The 14,330-nt window shown below is 39.3% G+C and overlaps 1 protein-coding gene across 1 annotated transcript in view; it reads left to right on the top strand.

Moving 5' to 3' along the window:
* Positions 1–14,330, top strand: part of UST (uronyl 2-sulfotransferase) — a 159,535-nt gene that overhangs the window by 127,598 nt on the left and 17,607 nt on the right. Inside the window, exon 7 of the mRNA XM_027725299.2 lies at positions 694–851. Coding sequence (XP_027581100.1) covers positions 694–851 — 158 coding nt within the window. The remainder of the gene's footprint in view (positions 1–693; positions 852–14,330) is intronic.

Genomic DNA, 14,330 nt, shown 5'->3' with positions numbered 1-14,330 from the left:
GTATGAGAGAAGCATAAAGATGTACTGTAGTCCTACCAGCTTCTCCCGCTGAGAGAAAAGGTAGTAGAACCCTAAACTGATCTTCAAAACCAGTTATCAGTCAAAGCAAATAAATACAAGTCCTGTATTAGAGCTGCAGGGCAGTCAGGGGTAATGGCAGGGAAAGGGAAGCTCATGGAACTTCGGCAGACATTAAAGGTGAAAAACAGACCTGTAGTCTCCTGTGTAGGATTCACCAAGTAACAGCAGGCAGTGGTTGCTCACAACAGTTCTCCTGATGTGGTTCTGAGACACTACCACACTACCACCCCTCAGCACTTGTCACCACCCAGGGCAGTCATTGCTGCCATCAGAAGGGGTCATGCTTCTGAGTTAAAATACCGGAGTTCACAAGTTTGAGCTTATAAACAACTTGGCAACAGATGTCTTCAAAATGGAGTACTTTCACACGGTGATTAGCCTGCTTTTAATGTGATTGTGTTTTTCCATGCCAAACCAATTCCAGAGGTTGTGTGGAAAAGCTCAATAAGCTACTCAGGTTTGGCGGGGTTTCTTTTATGTTCTGTTGGAAGTACAGCTCTGAATATTTTTTTTAATTCACTTGTGTTCTTGGCTAGAATTTCTGAAGTAAATGCGTATTTAAACTTTTCTTTTTCCCTTCTACATCTATCTCCCTCCATCAATTTCATACAGGGAGCCTGGTGAATGGGCCCTTGAAAGAGCAAAGCTGAACGTTAATGAAAATTTTCTGCTTGTGGGCATTCTGGAGGAGTTGGAGGATGTGCTGCTTTTATTAGAAAGATTCTTACCTCATTATTTCAAGGATGTGCTTAGCATCTACAAAAACCCAGGTAACTTTTTCCATTAAAATGCTATTCTTACAGAAACTTTGGCAAAATCTGCATGGCTGCTGAAAGGTACGTGTTTCTGTCTTGTTTAGTCAATGAAGAGATTTATCTTCCTTTTAGGGAGCAGATTTGATTAATGGAGAAGGTCACATATTCTGCTTTTATCTTTAATGTTACTGTGTGGTTTTCATTCCTGGGCAAGCACTTGTTGCTCAGTGATCTTGCCATATGCCAGAAAGCTTCCCATTTACCACTGGAGTGGCTTTTTCTTTTTTTTAGTTCTATCATACTCAGCTCTCAAGTAATACTGTCAAAATATTCTTAAAATGGTGTCAGCAGTATCTACCTAAGTCAATCTTCAAGAAATTGTTTGGGGAGCTGGACACCTCAGAGATTCTCCAGTACCACTACCATTTATTTTCCCTTGGCTTTGACTAAGAGTTGAAATGAAATGAACCTTCAGTTAAACTGAGTTTAGGTAAAGCACGAATAAGAATACATATTTACAGCACTATAAGTACAAAACATAAAGAGAAAAAAGACTTAGGAGGCTTGAGTAGAGAAATGAAAACAGAGAATACTCAATCTACTCCTTAATTTGCACACACAGCCAATCTGAAAGGCTTCTCTCTGTATCAGTTCATCCCTCCCAACACTTATTTATTGCTGAGTTCTTTAAAAGGCAGTCTTGTGTCTTATGCCTAAAAATAAATTTGATGCTTCTGGAGGACTGTGCATGTCATTCCAGCAGAATTAATTTCCTGCTTACATTTGACTGGTGCATCAACGCTGTATGAACCAGGCAGGGGTAAAACTTCCCTTCTTGCTTGGTGACTCGAATGCATTCATGTCAGTGTGAAATGCCTACAGTGGTTAAATGTGTGTTTTGTACCAAGTTGAATATTAAAAGCACATGGAACAAAGATGGAATTTTATTTGTAATGCATGCAGCTGATGGCTGGCTTCTGACTGAGAGCAGCTTTTACAGTAGTCAGTCACTTTGGAGAAACTGTTTCTGTCCATAACCAAGAGTTATGCATGAGTGTCCACCAAACTCTTCTTCTAGGATGCATCTTTGAAAATGTTATATTTTGCAATGATACAGATACTTCAGAGAAAGTGTAATATTGCTTCTCTGAACATCATTTCAGTGGATCATTATCTGCTTACAATAAGGCAGTTAAGGCAACTCTTTGGAAAGTGGAAGTTTAACTTTCTTGTGGTACTATATCCAGCCATAGAGCAATTTTGCCCCATAACAGACATAAGGAGAGTATAGTATGGTACTGACATGAGAGCAATGCCCAGTTTTGGATCAGTTATTTCTCTTCATAAATTAAAAAATAAAAATACTGGTATTTGTAGTAAGTGGAAGTCATCGTAAAGGTTTGCACAATTTGGTCTTCAAGGTTTTACCACAGGGATATTAGGTGAGAGAGAGGCAGGGGGATCAATAGAAGGACATGGTCTCTCTGCCATCAGCTGACTTTTCTTTGAGAATTTGTAGGACTTCCTCAGCTGTTCTGTGCACCATAGATTTTCACTTCTCTTACAGCAGGGGAAGCTAATAAACAGCACACAACGTTTTGGTTTTCATCAGGGTGCCCTAGACATTGTCAGGTGGGAAGTAAGCAATCTGTGAAAATCATTAAGTGCTGGTTAATCTTTCTCTGCTCTGTGTATATTCCAGGAGGAATGTATCGGTATCTGGAGTAAATTTGATCACCTCTTTCAGGACAGTGATTTCCTCTGAGATTTCATGTGTAAGACTGGTCTGGTGTCATATCTAAAGATTCACCACTTTCCTTCAGTATTTCCTATGTGTATTAAACTTTTGTTTTATCTTTTCCATTCACTTATTGACAATGAAGATTAGAAAGAAAATTGTTTCCTTGTGTTAACTCTGTCCTCCTCTTTTCATACGTGCATATGTTTGGGGCTTTTTTCCAATCACAATTATTTTCAGGTTATTTCTGAGTTGGTGCAGATGCTTACAAAATACTTAACAGAAAAATAAAAAATATCTAAGTGTAAGAAATCCTATATTGTGCTCCTCAGGGCATCTTAGCCCTGATCTACAACACCCTCTGCTGTTGCATCATGAAGTGCTTGAAAGAGGAGATGTTATTCTGCCGGTTGTGTGGTAATCCTACAAAGCAACAGATACTTTGGGTTAAAACTGACCTTTGGTTGCAACTAATACTTGCAGATTACATCTATAATGTTTACAGTATTGTCTGCTGATCTGCTGCTCCACCTGAGATTCTCTTATGGCAGTCTTTCCTGTTTCCGTATTAAGGAAAGTAAAGTTTTTCCAGAACTTATCTTTTGTCAGTTGAATACAATGAGATGAGAAAAACACAGTGAAGGACCATGTACAGAAAGGTGATTCACTTCCAGGTCTGTGAATCTCTGCACCAGAGTCCACTGCAATATGCAGTTCTGGATTAGACACGATTCAAAAACTGGACTTGGAGAGCTGCCTTGAAGCAAAAAGTAGCTGAAGCAAGAGAATTTCCATCCAGTGTTGCTTTAGTGGATTACATAGATTAGAAATCGGAGTAGGAAATTGGCAATTGCTGTCCCACCAATGTCATAAATCTAAACCATATTAAAAGCACCTACCTCTTGCTATAGGAAGCAAAGTGCTGGATGTTATCAAACCTGTAAAATCACATGGGCATTTAAGATATGTCTGCGGGAGTTGTGGGTTAAACTCCTGCTTCCCAAAGCTGGGACCCTCCTCGCCTGTTACAGGTGCTTTGGGTCATCACCAGATCACTATGGCTCCCATCCAGGCAAACTTCTTGTTGGGAGCCTTCAGTGTGGTTGATGCTATAGAAATCAGGAAATCTAGAAACTTTTTCTAATCTCTGTTTCTTTCAACCATGCAATCCATATTCAAAGTTCTTTGTTTCTTTTGTATCATCTGAGACACTACAATAGCATTTATTAAGAAAGTCATTCTCAGTGTTCTCCCAGCTAAGAAACAAAGGCTGTAGTCATTTTATCTTCAAAACTACTTTGCTGCTATTGTTCTGAAGCAGAATATCAGTAAAACTATGGCTCTATGATCTGGTAGATAGTGGGACATTTTCATCAGAGAGCACAGAAATGTGATTGCAGGTATATATATCTGTATATGTAATGACACAGATAACTGCTAAATGCAATATTACTTGAGTGCTTTTCTCAGTGATGCTAATGATTTGTCTTACATAAGCTGGCAGAAGAAAACTGTGAAGAAAGGTAAAATATTTTGAAAAAAGGTGGCAGTTCTGCCTGAGGGAAAATTTTAGTGTCAGAGGACACTAGGAAGCTAACTTTCTTTATTGCATTAATAAAATGGTTGCCTTAAGCTAATCCATATGCCAGATATTTTTACTTGTGAGTTTTATAACCATGTGCAAGAAAATGTGAAAGCTCTTTGTGGTGCTAAAGTTTTCATTGGAACAAATCTGGTTTTATCTTGTACAATACTTTAGAGATTCCATACCTCCTGTTTTTCTGCTTCTCCACTCTCTCCTTGAAATTAAGCATTTTCTTAATGTTGATACTAAGTCAAGAATTGCAAAGGACTCTCTTTTTTTTGTCTTGTCCAAAGTCTTGTCCAAAATGACAAACTTGTCCTGCCTTGACAGCCAGAACTGCCTTTGACCAATTGGCCTTTGATCAAAAGGGCATGGATGGGGGCAGCAGATAGATTGTAGAATAGATAGATGGATCAATAAATGGGTAGAATAAATGAAGAAAAAAACCCATATTGCTGTGTTTAATAGTTTTCTTTGCTAACACAGTGAAATATGCTGAAAATTCTGTCTTTGCTTCCCAGCACTGAAGCAGATAGGATCTAATTGTAGAGCCTTGGATTATATTTACTTCAAAATTTAGAAGTATTCCTTAACTTTTTGAGAGGCCTGAAATACTTATAACAAAACTTCACATGTAAAATCTCTCCTCACTCTCAGGAGCACAACTGAAGGAAAAAAAGGGTTGATCAGTCCCATTCATTTTTGCTGTCTATAGTCACTATAACTCACTTTTGGTAGTGAGTTACTGACTAGTAGCCAGAATGCAGAGAATACTTACTCAGTTTATTTTGAAATGGGCACGTGTGTGTTTCATATCTTTGTGTTTTTAAGAGGCAGAAAATGTGCACTATACTCAGCAAAACAGAATTTACTTCTACCTTGTCAACTTCTGTGGCATGGGGTAAAAGTTAATAGCACCTAATGTAAAAGAATAGGCAATAAAATGTTTTTTTATCACCTCAGAAATAACCCATATCCTCTCACCTCTCTGCTGGAGTTCATAAATTTTCTTTGGTACTAGAAGCCCTATAAAAATACTTCTTCCCAGAACCAGAAAAAAAATATAAATCTTTTTTTCCTGAAAGTTGCATTTTGCGTGGAGAAGGCAAAAAGACTCTACAGCAAAAAGACTGACTTAATCTTTTCAAACAGTGAATCTTCTTGAGTGCAAAGAAATAACTCACGCTGTCAGCTGAAAGAAAATATATTGTTCAGGTGAACTAAAATGTGGGGTTTTTAAAAATGCAATGAAAATCTGATTCTTGGAAGAATCGCATTTACAGGGAATGTTTTAAACTGTAGTAGTAATATTATCCCAGATGATATAAACCTGCTCATTTTTAAAAACCATTCTCTTCATGAATGCTAGTGGCACAGTGTTGACATTTTGTATTGATAAACTTCCCCTTCTCTTTAAACCCAGTAAGGAGAGAGATGCTGGCATTTGTCTTTATTGTAAGGCTAAGGTCCTGTGAGGCAGGACCTTTTTTGATGGAGTTAGGAAAAGGGTTGCATCAGCCTCAGGAGTCTTTACACTGTGCTGAAGATCGCTCCTGTGCTAGGTCAGCACTGAAGGGGGATATGCCTTCAGATGGTTCCTGTGCTGGAAGTGAAGAAGAGCATTTTCCCACTCCTTGTGAAAATAAAACTCTTTACCAGTTGGAGAAAGCTGAGAGAGGCTTTTCTTTCTTACACCGTCTTCCAGGACATCACTTTGTTAGCGAGACTCCCCACAATATGATTGATACCTTTAGTACTAAATTCTTGTAGCAGCTGTTCTCCCACCCTGCTCTTGGGCTGCACTGACAACGTGTGGATGCTCTGCATTTGGAAATGTTCAGGAACCAAGGGTTTTTTCCCTCTGAGGAACTGCAGTGGGTGTCTTTGCAGGCACAACCTCCAAGAGCAGAAACTCTGAGTAAGAAATTATCATAGAAATCTGATGGAAGGAGGCAGTGCTTTTTGTGGAATGTCTTTAAATAGTGATCATCTTATATTCTGCCTTTGTTCAGCACAAAATGAAAGGAAATAAGAAATTAGGACAAATGTTCTGAGGCTTCTTAATCTGCTGGCTTCTTGTGAGCTGTATTTTATGGAGAGGGGGTTGGGACTGGTATGTGGAAACATTACATACAGTGGCTCAACTCTTGTGCAGAAGTGCACAACCCTTCTCTCTCCTACAAGGACCTGCACTCTTGATGTGAGAATAAAATCATTTTGGATTAGTTTCAATTTAAATGCTGAGGGGTTTGGGTTTGTTTTTTTTGTTTGTTTTTTTTTTTGCATCACTTCTTTGCATCTGCTACTTTCTTCAAACAGAATTCAGGAAAACTTTGAACACATTCAAATGTTCTAAAACTTCGGAGACTCCAAACACACTGTCTTTTCTTTTGCCTCACACTCTAAAACAGCTTTGTGTTTTCCCTAAATAATACTCTGAAGAGGGATTACTGACTATAAAAATTTTCTACAGAAGAGAAAAGTTCTAAATTTCACGTGGAGGTAAAACATGAGGTTGGACTTGGGAAGTAACTACCTGTGTAACACTTCCATAGCACATTGCCATCCATGATGGAAAGCACAATGAATGTGCGACCTGAGAAGTTTTGACCAGCAGGTGGTGTAATCTGCCCACTTGTTCAGCGCTTCCAGGGCACTCGAGCGTTGTGCCATTGCTAATGGGGATTTACATTCCGCCTTGATGGCATTTTCTTCTTTATCACCCAACATCCCGTTCTGAAAATAGAAAACATGAACAAGCTGTTCTTTTCTTCTCCCTCTGAAATCTGAACTTTCAAAGTTGCATAGAAGAATGCTATAAAACAATGTGTATGCTGAAACAGGCAGTTTAAGATCTAGGAAGAGTGTTTAATTGTATGTTTGTTTATTGTAAAAGTAACTCCCCGTTCTCTGTGTGCAAGACAGGCAGGGAAAGAGGAAGAGTCACAGTGCATATACCCAAGAACGTTTGTTCCCATTTAGGTCGATAGCATCAAGGACATTCTGTATAGCTAATCTGCTCTTTGATTTGTTTTATAAAGTTGAAGGTAGTATCAAAAGCTGTAGATGCCTTATCTAGCTCTGCAGCCATGAAAATACAAGGTTTGGAAAGCAGGGACAAAACCACACTGCCTGGTCCAGGAGGCCCTGAAGTTGGTGGATACCCCGATCAGTGATAAGCATAGTCAGTGGAAGTATCCTTTCTTTTTCCAGTTCCATAAAAGGAAAATACGTTGTTTCCTGTCTTTCAGAGGTTTCAAGCCTCATGGTGAATAAACAGTTTTTAGAATAGGACCTCTTGGAAGGATTTGAGCACTTCTGGGCGTTCTCTGTTTTTCATAAGATCCACTAGGTCTTTTGGAAGATTTGTCTCAGAAGGTAAACTTCTCTGTGGTAAGTTCTGCAGCAAAGATTGACAGCTTATAACAGCTGTGGTTCTTGTTCTGCTGAGGAAGGTGAAGCCACTCCAGACCATGTGTGTGTGGCATGAAAACCATAACTGTGGCACCAAAAGATTTATCCAAGATAGTATCAGTCTCATTGCTAAAATATGATCAGACTAAAGGGTGGCAAGAGAATTTGGTGTGGCTTTCCAAGCCCACATGGAGCTTGAGTGCATGCAGGCTCAAATCCATTCTATTTACTCCTCCTTCTTAGTGTGCACTTGTTAGATACAAGTTAGCTCGTATGTGCATGGTTACACAGCAGAACAGTTGCCTTTAAATACGTCTTGTGGCCCAAAATGAATGGCCTTTTTAGATGAAAAGTGAGGTAGCTGACAGTCCAGCATGACCTTCACACTCAGTTTGGGTAAATCTACTCCCTGAGCTTACAGTACAGGGAAGTGCAATTTACACGCCCATCTGCCAAGTGCATTGCTATGGTTCTTCTTTCTCCTAGAGTCAAGAGGAGTGGTTGACTTTGTAAGTACAGCAGCAACAACAACAATAATCACTTAGATCAGTTGAGAAATTTACGTATTTCAAATTGGCAGGACAGGATCATGGGCATAGTTCATGAACTGGAGGAATGAGGAATGAGGCCACTGTTGATCCACAGTGCCCCTGCCCAGCACTTCTGGCATTCGAGGAGCTTGGCTGCCTTCCAGGTCTCACCACTGAATGTGGCAAAGAAGGATATTGTTTCTCTGCTTGCTAGTTACAATATTGATTTTTAAATCCTTATTTTAGGCTTGGATTTTCATGGGAGTTGAATTTGTAAAGGCTCTGCTCAGAATGAGTTGTAGTGGAAAGTGAAGGCCGTGTTCCCTTAAATAATTTTTTGAAAAACGTGGATCAAATGTTCCTCTTCTACTAAAGTTTCTGGACACATGAGCTCATAGGCTGGCTCTGACAAACTACAGTGGATTGTAGAGATAGGCTGAGTTGGGGTTTTTTTGTAGAATTACTTATTCTTTCCCTTCTTTGAGCTATAATAGATGTGTATACAGAGCCTGTGCTCTGCAGTCTCCTATCTTTTTCCTATTCCTTTCCACCACCTGTTTTGTATTCCTCTTTCCTGTCAAATGGCAAGGTCTTTTCCTGAAGCCAAGCACATTTTACTTCTTTGCATGCTCCTCTGAGCCTCTATCATGAACAGAGCTTCCCTTCTCTAAAATTTTCTGTATAATGCATTTATATCTGTAGTATTATGAAGACTGAGACCACCTAATGCATCATCCTCATCTTTTCCTGCAATTCCAAGACTTCAGCCTGTAGATTTTGCATGTCATCCCACCTATTCATGTTGCTTGCATTCAATTTCCTTTCATCAGATCTATTGATGGACCGTCTGGTTTTGTATTATACCCACAAGGATTGGATTTCATACTGTTTTGCAGTAAAAACAAAACTTATTTGTGGTCTAAATCCCAAGGGAGTAGTCAGCCAAACCCTTACATCCCACATATCAAGTTTTTTGTGTGCGTCAGATCGTTTTGAAGGCTTGGTGGTGGTATTTTCCAAGCAATTGTCATGTTTATCTAATGAACATATCAGTCACTAAAGATGTTATGGTTTATAAGTGGGCTCCTGCTACTTATCTGAGGATGATTCCCTGATGCACCTTTTAAATGTTTCCTGTTCTTAATATCACAAAATGAAAAACCCATGGACAACCAGCTTTGTTAAAGCTCCAGCACAGAGGGAAAGCTGCATTCGGATACAGCATTAATGATATCTCTTAAATAATCTAGGGTCACTGATGACAAAATACCACAAACATTTTAATGACAGTTAAAGCTTGCAATGACAGTTCATTCCTTCTTGACTAACTTACTAAATAAAATCCTAATGCTATTTTAATTGGTATCATTTCAGCTAAATCTCTGCTACTGCTTCTGCTTTAAAAATAGCATTTAAACAAAAATTATAGCAGTAACAGATCACAGACTTGACTATTTGCCTTGCTTTTAGGAGCATAATCATAATTTCAGTCTTCAAATAAGGCTATTGTACTTTTCCCTCAGACTAAATCATTGTATCAATTACAGGTTAAATTGATTATCCTTATCCCCAAGGCATTTTGCAAGAACAATGTGAGTACCGTGAGCCAGTATCTTTGACGGCTCAGAAATGTTCTGAAAAATACTAAAGTAATTACAGAAAAGAAATTTAATTGTAAAAGTACTTTTATGTGTAATTTATGTACAGTAGAGGCAAGCAGCCTTTCCTAAGGAATTACTTGAGTTTTCACATAAACATTACAATTTAAAATCAAGTTTTTACAGTGATACAAATTAGCTGCTATCGTCATTAAAATGATGTAATAATTAAAATGAGGAAAACATGAAAGAGCATAAATTCTGACAAGTTAGACTTGAAATTATAGTAAGGCATTTTCCAGCATACAACTTGCTAAAGGCATTAAAGCTAACATCAAAAGGTTTTTTTCAGCCACATCAGGGCTAGGTGACCCACAAGAGTCAGGGAGAGTGAGACGGTGGGTAGCTGGGAGAAGTGGCAGGGAGGCACTCTCAGGGAAGAGACATCCCCAAGGGCCTGTAGAGGAACCAGTTACTCCCGAAGGACAACAGCGTATTGTGCTCTAAATCATCTTAAGAACACTTACTACTATTAGAAAAGGAGGGAAAGAATTAGTAGAAGCAATTTCATCAAAGTTCAAGGGACAAAGTTGTAAGAATTAAAATGAATTACATATATTAGCAGTGTAGCTCCGAACTGCTACTTAGGAGTCCTTTTGGTATGTCTCCCAGACTTCATTCCTGAGGGGATAATCAGCTCACTTGAGCATACCTTCACACCATGACTGTGCTCCTTTCTCTGAGTCCCTTTGCTTTACCTGCCCTGGAGGCAGTTTATGATGCTGGAGAGCTGACACCTTGCTCTTCCAAGAGACTTTCTTGGAGCTATGTTCCCTACTTCCTTTCCTCGTTGCAAATTCCCAGCCTTTTTGATCTATCTCTCTTGAAAACTTGTTCTCCAAGAAGCTATAGCAAGAGAAGAGGGTTTTACTAAATATAGCTGTGAAAATTCCTTTTTTATTCTTTTTCTCTGTTCTTGGAGTAGAATCACAAATTTTCAAATGCAGTATGAAAGAGTGTCCTCCTCTCCGCTTTTGTCTAGGCTCATCTCCCCTATCTCCTTCTCGTCTTCCAAACTGCGTTCCCGTTGTGTTCTTTTATTAGCCTCTTCTTTCTGGTTGGGATGCTTTTTCTATCTCCAACATTTGCACAATTGTTACTGCACTTTATAAATCTCATTTTTTTAGTTGTACTGTTTGGACTCCATCTGAATAACTTCTCAATTACTTCCAGATGTCATCTATAATACAGGTAATAGATTTGTTGTTACAGTGTGGCATTTTTTCCTCTTCAGCATCTTTATGCCGTGGCAGTGTCATGAGTGCTGCTGTCAGAAATATTCACTAGGAATCTCTTTGAAACTGAAATTACCAACTCTGTGGTGTGTCCTGTCATTCAATCAGCAGCTATTTTGGAAGAACAGGAGGTAGTTAAAATGAATTCCAAGCTTTTAAAGGGCTACAATGGGCACCTGGATAGCAACAGATGCAAGAATCAAATTTATGTAGTGGTAGGAATTATAATAAAGAATGGGACTAATAGACAGTTGGGAAAAGTCAGTATGGCATTTGTAGAGCGTCACAAATCAACCGCTTCCTTGGAGGACTCAACAAGCATAGGGCTATGAGATGGTGTGATTTTCAATAAGATCTCTGTCCAAAAGCTCTTCAAGAAAACGGGTTGTCATGATAGGAGAGAGAATGTTCTCCTGCGGGATAAAATTGGTGAAAGAGGTAGGCATTAATTGTTCAGTAGTGTCTGCTTACTTTAAATAAGCAGGGAAGTCTTGCAGGGACTGTGCTTCAGCCAGGGATAAATATTCTGTTAAAAAGATGAGGCTGAGGTGATAGAGGTCACTGTCAATATGATATTACCAGGAAGTAACAAGAACAACACTGAAGTGGTTTAGTAATCGTAACAAAGCAAAGCATTAAAATTCAGCTTATGTGCAATTGAGAAGGTCTGCCCTCGGCACTCAAGACTGCTGTCTGCAGATGCTCTGGGTCCTGATCTTTGTGCTGGTTGGTAGGAAAGTTCACAGATTGTCAGATGGGTGGGTATTTTTTTCTGCACAGGAAAGCAGTCTCCTACAGAAGAAATTTTTATACAAAGCCAGATCAAGTCATGGTTCAGTTTTTCCAGATGGTGGAAAATGATGATGCAGGACAGAAAGGCTAAATCCTGGCTGAATCTTGAGAGCAGCTGAAGGAAAGACGTTCACATTTGAGGTGCTGCCCTAGCTGCAAAGCAAGGAGTTCACACAGCTGTAGTTCTGATTTGCATTTAATTGTAGGTGATTAAGGAGCGTCAGAACGTATCTGCTCTTGTTCTGATTTGTCCATGCTCTTTCAAGTTTGTGTTCAGGGCAGGCAAAAGGTGGCAAGGATGACAGCGAAACCAAAGAAAGGTAATTTTCTGTAGACACACCAGGCCTCATTTGCCAGCTAGACTTACCAGGGGAAGAAAGAAAGTGTTGAGTTGGCTTCTGGTTTTCTAGCAGTGAGCAGCAGCTGTTTTGGTAGCAGTAGCAGCAGCTCATATAACAAATGTTTCATGATGAATGCAAACAAAAGCCAGCCCTGAAATTCCAGCTCCACTATGTACGCATAAAATATAAAACCAGTTCAAAATAACATAACTACTCAACTTTAGGGATTTTACTCCCCCTCTAAATAAATTCCATATGAGAATTAGTGTTTGGTCTGCTCAGTTCTCCAGGGCTCACCCAGAAAACATTTTTATCATATTGGCTGAGGGCAAAATGTGAGCACAAAAACAGACCAAGAAAAAAATATTTTTAAAAAAAATGCACCTGCAAAGAGGTGTGTGGTTTGGGCGAAGGTTTTGTGAATGCCAGTCGTGCTTGCTGAATTGAAATTACTGCTGATGTTTGTGAGTTGGCTGAATTCACTTGTCTCCAAAATAGGTCTTGCGAGGAATTCTTTATGCACCTCTGTGCAATTTGGTTTCTGAAGATGACTTGTGGTTTTAAAGGCATCTACATGTTAGAAGAGTGTTATGCCCTCTAGCGTGAATTTCTTTCCAGATAGCTAGTGGGAGGATTTCTAGGGAATGCAAGTTGATGATGAGTGCATACTCAAGGGAAATGAGGGTATTGAAGAGAGAGAAAAATATAATAATTGGAGACTCGTGAGAAATAGAAAAGCTATCCAGGGGGCAGTGTCTTAAATTGTTATCTTCCTCCAATTGCATAAGTTAAAACAGAAAAGAAATAGCAGCATTTACCCATCCCTCCCTGCTCTGCTGTTTGCTGAAAGTCCAGAGGAGCATTTCTTGTCTGCCCACGCAAGCACTCCTGCTCTGTTCTCAGGCCCTGAAATACTTGAGAATTGAAGAGAGACTTCACAATCAGTTTGCCTTCCCTGTGGCTTTTTTTTCTGATCTGGCTTCCATGTAGCTATGGGATTAATCAGCTCTGTGCATCCACCATAGGAAGAAACCTAATTTCTTGTGTTCTGACAGATTAATGATAAAACAATATAGCCTATTCTTGTACCTTTTGCAATATGATTCTATCTAATACTTTTTCTATAATGAAAATCTTAAATGAGGTAATTGTAGTGATCTTTCTTCTTCCATAGTATTTCTTTCAGCTGAATTTTGAAGGGTTATGAAGTTGTGTTGCTGTGTGATTAATTGTTGTACTTGGGGTACACATATACCTGGTAAGTCATTATGAGTATTACATCTTTGGTGTATACAGATGTAGGGCTTAGAACAAAGACTGTGGGCTTGTCTTGTCTCTGCTCCTCCTGCTCCTTGACTGCTTCAATTAATTTCCAAACCAACAGCTACATTACTTGATTTCTTGCTTTTTGTGAAGTGGAAGGGGGAAAGGGAGATTGATAAAGAGCTCTGCTGGATCTAGCAAGAAAAAAGGACAGAAGGGGTAGGTTCTTTCAGTTTTCACTTGTTTCTCACTCGAAAGAAGTGCAAGACAAGTTACTAAGAGAGCCTAGTGGCTGGTTGTGTTGGGCCTGTGTTGAGGGAAGACAGGGACAGAGAACACATGGACATTACTCCAGTGGAGTAGTTGGCGCACGCCTGCCTTGCAGGGAGTACAAGTGTGCAGTCTGGCCAGAGCCCCCAGTGCTTTGCAGAGCTGTGTTCTTGGGGCTTTCAGGGTGTTAGTAAGTTTGGAGGTTTACTGCTTGGGCAAGAACACATACTTTTTCTGTTACATAAAATGAGATTGGGCAATTAATGGGTGACTGATATATAATATACCTCTTCTAAAAGCTAGTGAAAATTGGATATGACAGGAATGAGAGCATATCCAAAGCAATTTTATTAAGAACATTGAATGAAAATATTCACAAAAAACTCTGTTTTAACCTAAATGTCACCAAATATTTTCTGGATATTGAAGTCGTATTTTTATTTTTTAAGTTTTCCTCTGCTCTCCACTGTTCCTGCAAGTGCTCTGCCAGTTTCACAGTAGCTGTGGCTGATCTTTGAAGGGTCTTCAGACAACCGACAAACCTGATTTATTTCACCGGGTATTAACATTATTTAGTATTAGTGCTTAAATTATGTACTGTGGAAACTGAACTCTCTACATGACCAGTGAAGAAAAGTAAATGGCTGTTTATCTCTCTGGGGATTGCT

This window comes from Pipra filicauda, unplaced genomic scaffold, assembly GCF_003945595.2.
Source record: "Pipra filicauda isolate LSUMZ 115617 unplaced genomic scaffold, ASM394559v2 scaffold42_size3861933_pilon, whole genome shotgun sequence".
In the NCBI taxonomy this organism is placed as follows: Eukaryota; Metazoa; Chordata; class Aves; order Passeriformes; family Pipridae; genus Pipra; species Pipra filicauda.
This window is presented reverse-complemented; position numbering and strand designations above follow the sequence as displayed.